This window comes from Capsicum annuum, chromosome 6 (genome assembly GCF_002878395.1).
Source record: "Capsicum annuum cultivar UCD-10X-F1 chromosome 6, UCD10Xv1.1, whole genome shotgun sequence".
In the NCBI taxonomy this organism is placed as follows: domain Eukaryota; kingdom Viridiplantae; phylum Streptophyta; class Magnoliopsida; order Solanales; family Solanaceae; genus Capsicum; species Capsicum annuum.
This window is the reverse complement of record NC_061116.1, coordinates 109,890,996-109,906,403: the sequence shown is the minus strand read 5'-3', so window position 1 is coordinate 109,906,403 and position 15,408 is coordinate 109,890,996. Positions and strand designations below refer to the sequence as shown.

The following is a 15,408-nucleotide window of genomic DNA, read 5'->3' as shown; positions in this document are numbered from 1 at the left end:
CATATGTTAAGGAAGATAAGAGGGACTTAACCCATAAAGTGCATCGTTTGTCTAGGATAGGTGTTAGATTTTCTTACTCAGCAGAGTGAAATATTTGGGTCCAAAGTAGTTCCAAATCTTCCCTAGTTTCGGAAGTGAAGTAGAAGCAGGATACGGATTTTCTTTTGGTCGAACTGAAAGAATCAGTTAAAGACCAACAGGTGGAGGTTTTCTCCCAAGGGGGAGATGGTGTATTGAGATTTCAGAATAGATTGTGTGTGCCTGATGTTGATGATATAAGGAAGAGAATTATGGCTGAGGTGTGTGGCACGTGGTATTCTATTCATCTCGGTGCTACTATGATGTACCACGATTTACGAGAAATTTATTGGTGGAATGGTATGAAAAAGTATATAGCAAAGTTCATAGAAAAGTGTGCAAATTGATAGCAGGTAAAGATAGAGCACCAGAGACCCGGTGGCATGATGTAAGAATTTAGCAGTCCATCTAGGAAGTGGGAAGTGGTGAACATTGACTTCATGATAGGTTTACCTCTCTCTTGTTGTCATCATGATTTAAGTTGGGTTGTCACAGACAGGTTGACTAAGTCAGCACCTTTTCTACCAGAGCATATATCTTTCACCGTAGAGAACTATGCTAAGCTATATATTTGAGAGTTAGTCAGGTTTGATGGAGTTCCATTGTCTATCATCTTCGATAGAGGTACTCAGTTTACTTCACAGATTTGGAGAGCTTTTCAGAAGGGTCTTCGCACCCAAGTTTATCTTAGTTTCGTTTTTCAACCGCTGACAGATGGTAAGGCTAAGAGGACTATCCATACTTTGGAGGATATGTTGAAGGCTTGTGTTCTTGATTTCGAAGAAAGTTGGGATGAACATTTGCCATTGATTGAATTGGCTTACAACAATAGTTTTTATGCTAGCATTGGAATAGCACCATTTGAAGCTTTGTATGGGAGAAGATGTAGATTTGCCCATAGGTTGGTTTAAAGTGGGTGAAGCTGCTATGATTGGACCTGATACTATATTTGAGGCTTTTGAGAAAGTTATGTTGATTCACGAGAGTTTGAAGACAGCCAGAGTCATCAGATGTTGTATACAGATGTGAGTAGAAGATCTCTTGAGTTTGAAGTTGGTGATATGGAGTACTTGAAAATTTCACCCATGAAAAGGGTGAAAAGATTTGGAAAGAAAGGGAGCTGAGTCCCAGATATGTTGGCCCTTATAGAGTTTTGAATCATGTTGGGAAAACATCTTACGAGATTGAGTTGCCTGCAGAGTTGTCAGCTGTCCATCCTGTGTTTAATGTTTCTATGCTCAAGAATCACATTGGAGACTCTGTTGTTGATCCGTCGGAAGGTTGTGATGTTTAGGATAGCCTTTTATATGATGAAATATCGGTTGAAATCCTAGAATATCAAGTCGATAGATTGAGGAACAAGTAAGTTCCCTTGGTTAAAATTCTGTGGAGAAATTAATCAGTCGAAGGTGCCACTTGGGAAGCAGAAGAAAATATGCAAGCCGATGACCCTCATTTTTTATCCATGTGTTCGAATCAAGCTGAATGTACTATTCCCTTAATTCAGTTTACTTCAAATCTAATGTAATCAACTATATGGTTATTTTGTCTACGGTTTGTTTATTTGGGGAAGTGCTCAAAAGTTTAGATTAAAGTTAGCCCTTAGATGTGAGTCGTTCCAGCTATATGTCCTCATTTTCTTTTGTTTTTGGCATATCTGGCAACATTTGAGGACGAATGTATCCAAGGGGGAGATATTGTAATACCCCAATTATTTATTAAGCCGAAATCCATATTTTGAGTGGATATGTATGACTACCAAAGTGATTTATGTTTAAACCATGTAGAGCATTGAATAAGCTTTCCATTGATACTAATTTAATTGAAATCCGACTTCGAACTAGGGAGTTATAGCCGTTTTACTCAGCGATATCGGATTGCCTAGGCCTGACAGTCGACCTGGCTGATTGTCAGGTCCTCGGTGGACTGTCAAGTGTCCCGTCAAGCCAAGGAAGTGACCTCTCTCCTGGTCACCATGTGACAGCCAAGATGCCAGACCGTCAAAAGTTGATGGACCATCAAGGGGTCCGTCAGGTCAAGAAAGAATGTCTCATTTCTGGACCTCGAGTGAAAGATGACTTGGTGGACCGTCACTTTCCTGATGGACTGTCACTTTGACCATCACGTTGAGGCAGAACATTCCAGGTTTGACACTGGAGTGACAGACGATCTGGTGGACCGTTAGGAGACTTGACGGACTGTCAGATCGACCGTCATAGGCCCCAATCACCGAATTTCAGATTTTTCAAAAAGGCATTTTGGTCATTTACATTCCTTTTTGCCTCATATATACATCAAACTAGTTAATAGAAGATCATTTTCTCCTATTTCTCTCAAATTTCTTGAAGAATTTTCTAGAAAACTAGGGTTTTTTCTCAACGCAATAATCAAAACTCCTACCAAGAAATTCAAGGATCTTCCATAGATCCCCTAGTCAAAGGCATTAAGGATCTTAGCTTAGAAATGTAATAAAGAAGTTCCAAAAAAGTTTCTACATCTCCAAAATTATAATCCAAGGTATATGGGGCTTGAACAAGAACACTCCTTTCATTCTTGTGCCTAAAGGTTTACTTTCTATTATTGATTTACAGGATTTTGCAAGTTAGTTTACACCCAAATTTCTTTATCTACGATTTATGAGATTTGAGTTGAATAAGTTTAATATTTATGATTATTTCACCATCATGTTTCTTAAATTGAGAATTTATTCCATGAGTTGTATATTTTCATTATGTGATGATGATTTTTTAAGTGATTTAAGACAACTGTCATGAGTTATGCCTTTCCATGAGAAATTTGACTAGTGAATATATCTTGATATTTGAGATTGAAAGTAAAGAATGAGTCCTATGATGTTTCCTTAAAGCTTTAATATTTGAAAATGATTTGAAAAGCAAATGTACTTGATATTGAGAAAGATTTTGTTGAATTGAGTCAGGTTAGGAATCCACAAGATGTTTATGATTTATAGAAGAGATATATATTTATGTTTTGGTCTCTAAAATAGACCCATGAGTTGTTATTGATTAAGGTAGATTTCCTAACGCATTCTGTGCTGAGTCTGGAAGAAGTATTTAGCACCGAGCGGGAAATGTGGTGTTTCCTTGAAACTTCATACCACCATAGAATTGATGTTGATAATTATGTGCCAGAGGCTGTGTATGGGATTGTGATAACGAGATTGAGGTTGTACTCTCTGGCAAGAGTACAACACCCCCACCAATGTGGGGTTCTCTCCTTAGGAGGGCAAAATGTTGGACTCCAAGCAGCTCACATGGTGTTGTTATGTTAGTTCTAAGAAACTCTCACGTCTATAATGATCTATGTACCATGAGTTACCAAGTGACTCTAAGTCATGAGTCAAAGATTTTGAGTTGAGTAAAATGATTTATGAGATTTAGGAAGCATATGTTATTACTAATGACTTATGGAAATGATGTTTTAGATAATTGAAGGGAAGAGAGTTATTATTGTTAGCATGCATGATTTTCTTATACATTTATGATATTATTTAAAAATATTGTATCCACCCCCACATACTTAGTACATTCCCAAGTACTGACTCTCATACTCTTTTGTATTCTATATTTCCTCATGGTATAGATTCAGGTGCCAAATCTCAGTAGCGACGGTGAACTTTGAGTACCCTTATCTACATTTTTGCATTTGGTGAGTCCTTTTAGTTTAGTACAAGTTAGTTGGGGATTTGTCTCAATGGCTCCTCAGTCCTATGTAGTAGAGGCTTTCTTAGACTAGTGTACCAGTGTGTACAGAAATTTCAGCATTTTGTTTGTATAGAGCAGTGTTACTTCATGTTTTAGTATGTTAATGATATGGTTATTCCTCTTTATCATAGCATGATTTGTGCTACAACGTGTTCATATATTAATGACAGGCTTAGAGGGTTAGCTTGAGGCCACATGTTGTCTTGAGCACCATGTGACGTCTCCGGGTAGGTTCTTATGGCGTTACAAGCTTAGTATCATAGCCTAAGGTTCAAGGAGTCCAAGGGAGTCTGACAAGATGTGTTACGTAGAGTCTTCATAATTGAGTGTGTAGCGCGCCACATCTATGAGCAAGAGGCTACGGGATGTATTAGGGAAAGTTTGTTCATTCTTTAAAAATCTATTGTACCTATGACTGTTTCTCTCTGTTGTTAATTCGTGCTGTCTTCTGATAGAAATGCCTCCTCATAGAGCTTACTAAAACAACGAACGATCTCAACCCATTGATCCTTTAGGTGAGACGGTGTCCCATGCTAAATTCCAGGCAGCTTTCTAAGAGCTAGCCTAGGCGGTCACCACCAATACCCAAGCTAACACCCACACTACTATTTCACCTCCGCAAGGGAATAATTCTATGGCAGCTCAACTATATACTTTATGCGAATGAATCCACCTGAGTTATTTGGGTCAAAAATAAGTGAAGACCCGTAAATGTATTTAGATGAAGTGAGAAAGATCACTCAGATTATGCACGTGATAGAAGAAGAGACTGTTGAATTAGCTGCCTATCAAATGAAAGAAGTTGCTTATGATTGGGTGGAGATGTGGACAAAGAGTAGAGGGGAGAATAATACTCATGTGACTTGGCAATTATCCCAAGATTCCTTCTTAGTCAGATTCTTTACCTCGGAGCTGTGGGAAGAAAAATTAGAATAATTTATGAACTTGAGACAGGGCCCCATGACAGTTAAGGAGTATTGCCATAAGTTTAACCAGTTATCTAAGTATGCTCCCGGTATGATGGTTGATTGTAGAACTAGTATGACTAAGTTCTTGGCTGGAGTATCTGGTTATGTTGTGAAAGAGTGTAGATCTGCTATGCTTAATAGGGATATAGACCTTTCAACAGTAATGATTCATGCTCAGCAAATTAAAGTGGACAAAGTAAAGGAGAGAGAGAGAGTGATAGGGGAATAAGAGAATTAGATCAGAGCAACAAGGTTATCGTAAGACTAGATTTTCTGGAGGGTTCCGCCCTCAGTTCCAGAGACATTCTCTTATGCCAACACCTTCATCAGCCAGTAATTCTGCATTCAGAATAAGGCCAAAGCAGGGTAGTAGGCCTATTATGTCCAGGTCCCAGGATAGTGTGAGTAACAGACCTCATTCTCCTGTATGTCCGAAGTGTGATAGAGACCATTTTGATGAGTCCTTAGTTTATCAGAGAGATTATTTTGGTTGTGATAAGTTAGGCCACAAGTTCAGAGATTGCCCATATGCTAGATAGGGGAGTCACGATGTTCATCCTTAGAGTCGGACTATTAGTGCTCTAACCCCTGTATTTCATCTTACTCCTTTCAGGGTGCCTCATCTAGTACTGCAGGTGGTCAGCGGCAGAATCACTTTTATGCTATACCACCCCACCTAGAGCAGGAGAATTCACCAGATGTTGTTACTGGTACGCTTTGTGTATCTCATTTTGATATATATGTGTTGATGGAGCCTGGGTAAAGTCTTTATTATGTGACTTCGTTGGTGGTAGGGAATTTCAAAATCAGTGCTGAAAAGACTTCCAAGCCTTTTTTAGTCTCTACACCAATGGGTGAATTTGTTATTGCTAAGCAAGTATATAAAGAGTGTCCTATCACTATTCTTAACAAGATCATGTTTGCAGATTTGATTGAGCTAGACATGGTTGATTTTTATATTTTTTTGGGTATGGATTAGCTTCAGTCTTATTATTCGTCTATAGACTCTTGTACCCGGGTAGTCAAGTTTTATCCTATTGAGCGAATATTTCAGTGGTCTAGAAATTCTGTATCTCCCAAAAGTTATTTGATATCCTATCTTAAAGCTAGGAAATTGATATCCAAGGGTTGTATCTATTATTTAGTGCAAGTTAAGGACACTAAATCTCAAACTCCAACAATTTAGTATCTTAGTGTTGTCAATGAGTTTCCTGATATTTTCCCAGAATATCTCCAAGGGATACCTCCCGATAGAGAGATAGAATTCAGAATTAATCTTCTCCCTAATACACAACCTATTTCTATTTCTCCATATCATATTGCCTTCGTAGAACTTAATGAGTTTAAAAAGCAACTCAGAGATCTTCTTGATAAGGGTTTTATAAGGCCCAGTATGTCTCCCTAGGGTACACCCGTTCTATTTGTGTGAAAGAAAGATGGTTCATTGCGCATGTGCATTGACTATCGCCAGCTTAACAAGGTCACAGTCAAGAAAAAGTACCCTCTTCCTAGAATTGTGACTTATTTGATCAGCTGTAAGGTGCCAGCTACTTCTCGAAATTAAATTTGAGATTTGATTATCACAAACATAAAGTCAAAGAGTGTGATATTCCAAAGATGGCTTTCCATACTCGATATGGTCAGTTTGAATTCTTGGTTATGTCCATCGGGCTAACGAATGCCCCGACAGCTTTTATGGACCTCATGAATCGGGTGTTATAGACTGTACCTAGATATGTTTGTTATTGTGTTTATAGATAATATCCTTACGTATTCCCAGAATGAAAATGGCCATACAGATCGTCTTCTAATTGTCTTATAGACCCTAAGGGATCAGCAGTGTTTAGCCAAATATAGCAAGTGTGAATTTTCGCATCGGTCAGTTGCCTTTCTGGGTCATATTGTCTCTTTTGAAGCTATTTGAGTTGATCCTCAAAAGGTAGAAGCTGTGAAGAATTGGCCTGGACCTATTTCCCCATCTGATATTAGGAGTTTCTTGGGTCTAGCTAGCTACTACCATTATTTTGTCGAAGGTTTCTCTTTCATTGTCGTTCCTTTGACCTTGTTTACCCAAAGAAAGGTTAAATTCCAGTGGTCAAATTCTTGTGATAAGAGTTTTTAGGAGTGGAAGGCTCGACTCACTTCAGCCCCTATAAAGACCCTGCCTAATAGTGTAGAGTATTTTGCGGTATATTATAATGCTTCCAGAGTTGGTTTAGGTTGCGCGTTGATGCAGAACGGTAAGGTTATATCGTATGCCTCCGGGCAGTTGAAACTTCATGAAAAGAATTATCTGACCCATGATCTCAAGTTAGCTGCAGTGGTTTTTGCTTTGAAAATCTGAAGACACTATTAGTACGGTCTTTCTGTTGATGTCTTTACGGATCACAAGAATTTACTGTATGTGTTCACTAAGAGAGAGTTGAATCTTTGGTAGAGGTGATGGTTAGAATTACTGAAGAACTAGGATATGAGTGTGTTGTACCACCCGGGCAAGGCCAATGTAGTGGAAGATGCCCTTAGCAGATCGTCCATGGGTAGTGTAGCACATGTTGAGGAAGATAAGAGGGACTTAACCCGTGAAGTGCCTTTTTTAGATAGGTTAGGTGTTAGATTTCTTGACTAAGTTGATGGTAATGTTTGGGTCCAAAGTAGTTTTGAATCTTCCCTAGTTTCAGAAGTGGAGGAGAGCAGGATACAGATCCTCGTTTGGTTGAACTAAAAGAATCCGTTAAAGACCAAAAGGTGGACGTTTTCTCCCAAGGGGGAGATGGTGTATTAATATTTAATAATAGATTGTGTGTGCCTAATATTGATGATCTAAGGCAGAGAATTGTAGCTGAGGCACATGGTGCATAGTATTCTATTCATCATGGTTCTACCAAGATGTACCACGATTTGGAAGAAATTGATTGGTGGAATGGTATGAGAAAAGATATAGCGAAGTTTGTAGAAAATGTGCAACTTGCCAGTAGGTAAAAAAAGAGCACCAGAGACCTGGTGGCGTGATGAAAGAATTCAGCATTCCATCTTAGAAGTGGGAAGTGGTGAACATTGATTTCGTGACCAGTTTAACTCTCTCTGGTCATCATCATTATTCTATTTGGTTCATTATAGATAGGTTGACTAAGTCAGCACATTGTCTGCCAGTACATACATCTTTTACCGCAGAGGACTATGCTAAGCTTAATATTCGAGAGTTAGTCAGGTTATATGGAGTTTCATTATATCTCATCTCCAATAGAGGTACTCAGTTTACTTCTTAGTTTTGGAGAGCCTTTCAGAAGGTTCTTGGAACCCAAGTTCATCTTAGCTTCGCTTTTCATAGATGTTCAGGCTTAGAGGACTATCCAAACTTTGGAGGATATGTTGAGGGCTTGTGTTCTTGATTTCAAAGGAAGTAGGGATGAACATTTTCCGTTGATTGAATTTGCTTACAACAATAGTTTGCATGCTAGCATTGGAATGGCTCCATTTGAGGCTTTGTATGGGAGAATATGTAGATCGTCCATAGGTTGGTTCGAAGTGGGTGAAACTGCTGTGATTGGACCTGATGTTGTATTTGAGGCTATGGAGAAAGTTAAGATTGTTCGAGAGAGATTGAAGACATCCCAGAGTCATCAAAAGTCGTATAAAGATATGAGAAGAAGAGCTCTTGAGTTTGAAGTTGGTGATATGGTGTACTTGAAAATTTCACCCGCAAAAGGGGTGAAAGGATTTGGAAAGAAAGAGAAGTTGATTCCAAGATATGTTGGCCCTTATAGAGTTTTGAATCATGTTGGGAAAACAACTTATGAAATTGAGTTGCCCGCAGAGTTATCATCTGTCCATCCTGCGTTTCATATTTCTATGCTCAAGAAGCACATTGAAGACTCTGTTGTTGTTGATCCCTCGGATGGTTGTGATGTTCAGGATAGCCTTTCGTATGATGAAATCCTGGTTGAAATCCTGGAATATCAAGTCTGTAGACTGAGGAACAAAGAAGTTCCCTTGGTTAAAGTTCTATGGCGAAATCAATCAGTCGAAGGTGCCACTTGGGAAGTAAAAGCAGATATGCGAGCCAGTTACCCTCAGTTTTTCTCTACGTGTTCAAATCAAGCTGAATGTACTATTCCCTTAATTCAGATTCCTTCTAATCTAATCTATTCAGCTATATGGTTATTCTCTCTATGGTTCATACATTTGGGGAAGTACTCAAAAGTTTATAGTAAAGTGAGCCCTTAGATGTGAGTCGTTCTAGCTATATGTCCTCATTTTCTCTTTTTCTTGGCCTATCTAGCAACATTCAAAGACTAATGTGTCCAAGGGGGAGATATTGTAATACCCCGATCATTTCTTAATACTAAATACGTCTTTTGAGTGGATATGTATGACTTCCAATGTGATTTATGTTTAAACCATGGAGAGCATTGAATAAGATTTCCATCGACATCAATTTTATGGAAATCCAACTTCAGACGAGGAGTTATAGCCATTTTACTTAGCGATATCGGATCGCCCAGGTGTGATGGTTGACTTGGCGGACCACCAGGTCCTTTGTGGACCGTCAAGTGTCCTGTCAAGCCAAGGTAGTGTCGTCTGTTCCTGGTCACCATTTGAAAGCCAAGATGGTGGACCTAAAAAGTTGACGGACTGTCAAGGGGTCCATCAGGTCGAGATAGAATATCTCATTTCTGGCCCTCGAGTGACGGACGACTTGGTGGACCGTTAATTTCCTGATGGACCATAACTTCAATCATCACGTCGAGGTAGAACGTTCCAGTTTCGGCACTCGAGTGATGGACGATCTAGTGGACCATCAGGAGACTTGACGGACCATTAAATCGACCATCACAGGCCCCGATCATCATATTTCAGCTTTTTCAAAATGACATTTTGGTCATTTCCGCTCCTTTTTGCCTTATATAAACATCAAAGTAGTAAAGAGAAGATCATTTTCTCCTATTTCACTCCAATTTCTCCAAGAATTTTCTAGAAAACTAGGGTTTTCTTTCAACCCCAAAATCAAAACTCCTTCCAAGAAATTCAAGGATCTTCCTTACATTTCTCTAAGTTGTCCGAGAATTATGCTCCCCTAGTAAAATGCATCAAGGATCATACCTCAAAAATGTAAGGAAGAAGTTCCAAACAAGTTTCTACATCTCCAAAATTATAATCCAAGGTATGTGGGGCTTGAACAAGAACACTCCTTTTGTTCTTGTGCCTAAAGATTTACATGATTTTGCAAGTGGGTTTACACTCAAATTTCATTATTTATGATTTATGAAATTTGAGTTGAATAAGTTTGATATTTCGGATTATTTCACCATCATGTTTCTTAAATTGAGAATTTATTCCATGAGTTGTATATTGTCATAATGTATTAATGATTTTCTAAGTAATTTAAGACAAGTGTCATGAGTTATGCCTTTCCATGAGAAATTTTACGATTTAATAAATATCAGTATTTGAGATTGAAATTCAAGAATGAGTCATTTGACGTTTCCTTGTAGCTTTGATAGTTGAATATGATTCGAAAAGAAAATGTACTTGATGTTGAGAAAGATTGTGTTGAGTTGAGTCAGGTTAGGAATCCACAAGATGTTTATGATTATAGATGAGATATATATTTATGTTTTGGTCTCTAAAACAGACCCATGAATTGATATTGATTATGGTGGATTTCCTAATTCGTTCTGAGCTGAGTCTGGGAGGAGTATTTAGAACTGAGCGGAAAATGTGATATTTCCCCGAAAGTACGTGCCACCATAGAATTGATTTTATAATTTTAGGCCAGAGACTGTGTATGGGATTGTGATAATGATATTTATGTTGTACTCCCAGGCAAGAGTACGAAACCCCCACCAATGTGGGGTTCTCTCCTTAGGAGGGCAAAACTTTAGACTCCATGTGGCTCACATGGTGTAGTTATGATGGTTATATGAAACTCCCAAGTCCATAATGATCTAAGTACCATTAGTTACTGAATCACTCTGTCACGAGTCAAAGATTTTGAGTTGAGTTAAGTGATTTATGAGATTTATGAAGAATACTTTATTACTAGTGACATACTAAAATGATGTTTTAGATAATTCAAGCGAAGAGAGTTATTATTGTCAGCATGCTTGATATTCTTATACATTTATGATATTATTTCTAAATGTTGCATCCACCCCCACATACTTAGTACATTTCCAAGTACTGACTCCTATACTCTTTTGTATTCTATATTTCCTTATGGTATATGTTCAGGTTCTCAGACTAAGCAGCGACAGTGATATTTGAGTACCTTCATCTATATTTCTGCAGTAGGTGTGTCCTTATGGTTCGAGAACTTATGTCCCTGATTTTTGTGTTGTCAGTAGATGGTTAATTCCTTTCAGTTCAGTACGAGTCAGTTTGGGATCTGTCCCAATGGCTCCTCAGTCCTTTGTAGTAGAGGCTTTGTCAGGCTAGTGTGCCAGCGTGTACAAAGATTTCAGTATTTTGTTTGTACAGGACAATATTACTTCGTGGTTCAATATGTTCATGACATGGTTATTCCTCTTTATCTTAACATGATTTGTGCTATAATGAGTTCTGAAAGTAATGACAGTCGTAGAGGGTTAGCTAGAGGCCACGTGTGGCCTAAAGAACCATGTGACATCTCGGGATCTTGGGATAGGTTCCTGACTCATAAGACCATCGAAAGTCTAAGTGTTCATAACTTGACTGAGATATTGTGAAAACATGACAAGGATCCAGGCACATAGCTAATATTTCGGGTACAAGTACCCCTAGGACTTGATGGAAGGAAGCTGACATGACTTGATATTCTTGAATACATGATAATCAACAGAATATGTTTATTGACGCATTTCATCAAACGTCTAATAGGCATAAGCTTTTACATTTATGGTGATTTTCATGATATCACTCTAGTTAGGCAAATTTCCTTCATCTAGGCATTTTATAATACATATGGCATGCATAGTACATGTAAACATCATGGTATAGCAATTAAACATTATGGTTAAATTCCAATTTCATCATACAACGTTCTAGTCATGAGATTTCATAAATCTTTATCTATACTAATCAACCAGCATGGAATTTATCATCAAATCATGGAATAGAAATTAATTCCTAATTTATCAATATGAAAGAGAACATACAAAGCATGAACACAAGAAGAATATACATAACTTATAGTTTAAAAGGGATTCTTGGACTTCATGGAAGAAAGGAGTCCATGAATGAACACTATGCATACCTTAGTTTGTGATTTCACGAAGATTTATGGTGAAACCTTCTTGAAATTAGACCTTCTATGAAAACCCTAGCTTGAGTTCTTGAGATTATTTGAGAAAATCATCAATATTTTTGATTAATAAAGGCTAAATCATGTGTTTGGAAGAATATATAGGGGGAAAAATTGATCCTTTAAACCCTAGACACATAATTAACTTTTCAGTAAAATTTCCCGTATTGGCCATTTGGCGCGATGTCGCGTTATCGTGACGTGTCACTGGAAATTGACAATTAGAAAAATGCATGGTGGCACGATGTAGGTCTATTACGTTGCCACCTTGTCTAGGACATAGAAGTTTGGTGCAACACACCAGCATCGCGGAGCAACACTGGAAATTGACAATTGCCATTCACGCTATCTATGCGATGCGCTGAAGGTTCTGGTCAAACAATGTCTCACTAAAAAGACTCTAACTCTTCGCCCGGGTGTCAGATTTTTGCAAATTATATATTGCTGGAAAGTTTATTCAATTTCTCAGGTGATAGGAAGTGAAAATTATGGAAATACCACGTGTATAATAATAAATTTTTATTTCAAAGCAAGTTCTAACATCCTCGAGATGATTTTCGAGCTAAGAAAAAGCACGGATATTACACTTAGATATAACATGAATCAATTGACAAAATTCTGCATTAGTCACCTCACTTTGAGGAGGATTAGTAGAAATAGATGGGACTCCATAAATATCAAGGACTGGATCGCTAGAACAACTATAAATCCTCTCAGTAGTTTGTGTCCCTTCAATATTGTTTCTAGTTAGGACAGTAGTGTTACATTACATCTTAGATCATTGAGGTAAAATCTAAAAAGGAACAAATCATGATTAGAGAAGATTCTAGGAGTTCTACTCTAAGCTTGAAAATAGAATACCAAGAAAGTGAAACATTCCTGTATGTCTTGTCGCTATCCTTTTGAGTGTGGCGCACTACGAACCCTTAAAAGAAAATCTACTCAACACGACGTAAAGCTCTGATACAAACTTGACATGATTTGTATAGAGGCCTTTTCATAATAGGCATCCTGAGTCCATCGAGGACGGGTAACCACCCCTGTTACCTAACCGAACATCTAAATACACATACCCTGAATCGGATGAATGCCAATCGTATAACAATATAACATTTATTACTATTCTAGACTTTGGGATAGGTCTATAACTGTGAAAAACCCAAACAAGTCAAACCATCCATTACCAATCAACACCCATAACAAAACAAATAAAAAAAACAAAGTCAATGTCCATAAAATAACATAAAAAGGATGGAAAAATAATAAATTTAGTCCAACGATATCATGCCTAATACCAATGCCAAAACTAAGGCTGACACCTATACCAACACCACCCATTCCAAAATAGAGTAGTTCCACAACACCTCTAATAAAAAGAAAAATAATATCTGGTTAGGACATGCCCCTAACCACAGCAAAAACAAATATTCATACAATAACCAAAATATGTAAAAACATCCATGATATGAAATGTATTCTTCTGGAATATAAAACCTCATCACTTTAATCAAGTAGATGATCACTAAGAAAGAGGAGAAGAATAGTTGGTTCCTATATCGCGTGGGGATACAACCACCCAAAGATATGTTAGTGGGTAAATGCTAACATGAACTCATGATAATGATAAAATAATTCCATCAAGTAAAACCAAGTTAACCAACCATATACATACAACAATACATATATACATATATATATACTTATACATAAGTATATATAACTATGCCATAAAAGGGAGTAAGGTTTTGCATGTCGTTAAAACCATTAATCTGGGTATGTGTAGCTTAACTATCCTAAAATCACCTGGGGCAATATAGTTCTAGTGTAAACCCCTAAACGTGCCTCGATGCGTGTAGCCAAAAGAACCGTTGATTCCATAAGAGTAGGAGATTCCCAAGTACCTTCGCTCTCTATGATATGTATGTACAGTGTACTTATTGGATACCTAGGTACCTCGTAGTATCATATATGGTTAATATGACCAACCCTTATGTATACAAATGTGAGTTTCTAGTTTCTATCCATTGGACTTGCACCTTCAAGGTTAGATATCATACCCTACCATTATTGCCCAACTAAAACCATTACCATCCGACCAAACCATTATTCCATTTTTATTAACCAATGCTATAGTAGTGGTATCGTCATATGGACTATAGCTTTGAAGCAATGTCCTTATCTAACCTTTTTATGTAGAGGGATTCCCATGTACACATAGATTACATTACCAAGATAACTGTAATGCCACGAAAATGGGTCCTGGAGCGTCACACGGTGCTTGAGGCTATGAGTAGCCCCAAGCTAACCCTTTGAGCCGTTTTTATTCAGGTCAACACAAATCAACGGGGTTTCCATAAATAACCTGCAAATATCAACAGTGTAATCATCAACAAAGAATAAAAGAATTTCAAAAAGATAACAAAATACAACTTATTAGTCAACTCCCAACATCGATACTAGTCTGATAAGACTCTAAGAAAATCAATAAAACTAGCGAGCCATTGAGACAAGCCCCAACTGACTCATAGTCAGTTATGAAATGTAAACAATTTTGTGAAACCAACATCAGACATCACGTCCTCGGAACATGAGTACTCACCACAATAGAGGATGTAGAACAGTGTGCCCAAAGAATCACTGTCGAACCTGGAACTGAGCATCTGAACCTACATTCTGAGAAAATGCCGCACACATCCGAAGATGTGGGTCAGCATCATGGAAAGGAACCAAGTATGTGGGGGTGTATGCTGTTGTATAAACATCATTATCATCAATATTTATAAGAAATATGCAGGATGTATGAAATACTCACATAGCCCGAAGAAAATCATCATAATCATGAGAGGATGAAATAAGTACAATAACATCACTTTTAGTTCATCAATAATGTCAATTATCATAATGTAAATATCATTTAAATCTTTCGAAAGAATAACTTTCATAATTCCACTTTCAAATAACTTCACCATTCACCATAGACACAAGAAAACACATACACACTGGGAGATCCTATAATCGACGTAAACCATGTGAGCTACATGGAGTCCAACGTACAACCCACGTTGGGGAGAGCCATCCTATCCTTGCCATCGGAGTAGGACTATCGATATCAAATCCACACAAACTAGTGATCACTATATAAATCAGCCTCAGGCTCACTCCTATGGGGGCACATAGTTCTAGGGATGTATGGTCGCTTTATACCTCCACTCGGTGGTAAAGATTTCTCCCAGACATAGATTAGATCAGTTCAAAGACAATCCATAACAAAACAATTTTAGTAATATATAAATATACATTGGGAGCCATTATGCTTCCCATATATCAAAATCAACAACGTTGTGCATTTCTTTCATGC

General features: G+C 37.8%; 1 protein-coding gene across 1 annotated transcript; it reads left to right on the top strand.

The window, feature by feature from the left end:
- The first annotated feature begins 4,823 nt into the window (after positions 1 to 4,823).
- Positions 4,824 to 5,534, top strand: LOC124899513. The gene is made up of 3 exons (XM_047414411.1): positions 4,824 to 4,967; positions 5,065 to 5,196; positions 5,385 to 5,534. Exons 1-3 carry the CDS (start codon positions 4,824 to 4,826, stop codon positions 5,532 to 5,534), a joined length of 426 nt encoding a protein of 141 aa, XP_047270367.1.
- Positions 5,535 to 15,408: the final 9,874 nt, after the last annotated feature.

What these genes read in the sequence shown, in the direction of transcription:
- LOC124899513 (XM_047414411.1), top strand. Translation starts at nt 4,824, where the DNA reads ATGGTTGATTGTAGAACTAGTATGACTAAGTTCTTGGCTGGAGTATCT. An exon ending in AGCAAATTAAAGTGGACAAA is followed by an intron (nt 4,968 to 5,064) that starts GTAAAGGAGAGA and finishes TTCCGCCCTCAG; the next exon opens with TTCCAGAGACATTCTCTTAT. An exon ending in GTAACAGACCTCATTCTCCT is followed by an intron (nt 5,197 to 5,384) that starts GTATGTCCGAAG and finishes TACTCCTTTCAG; the next exon opens with GGTGCCTCATCTAGTACTGC.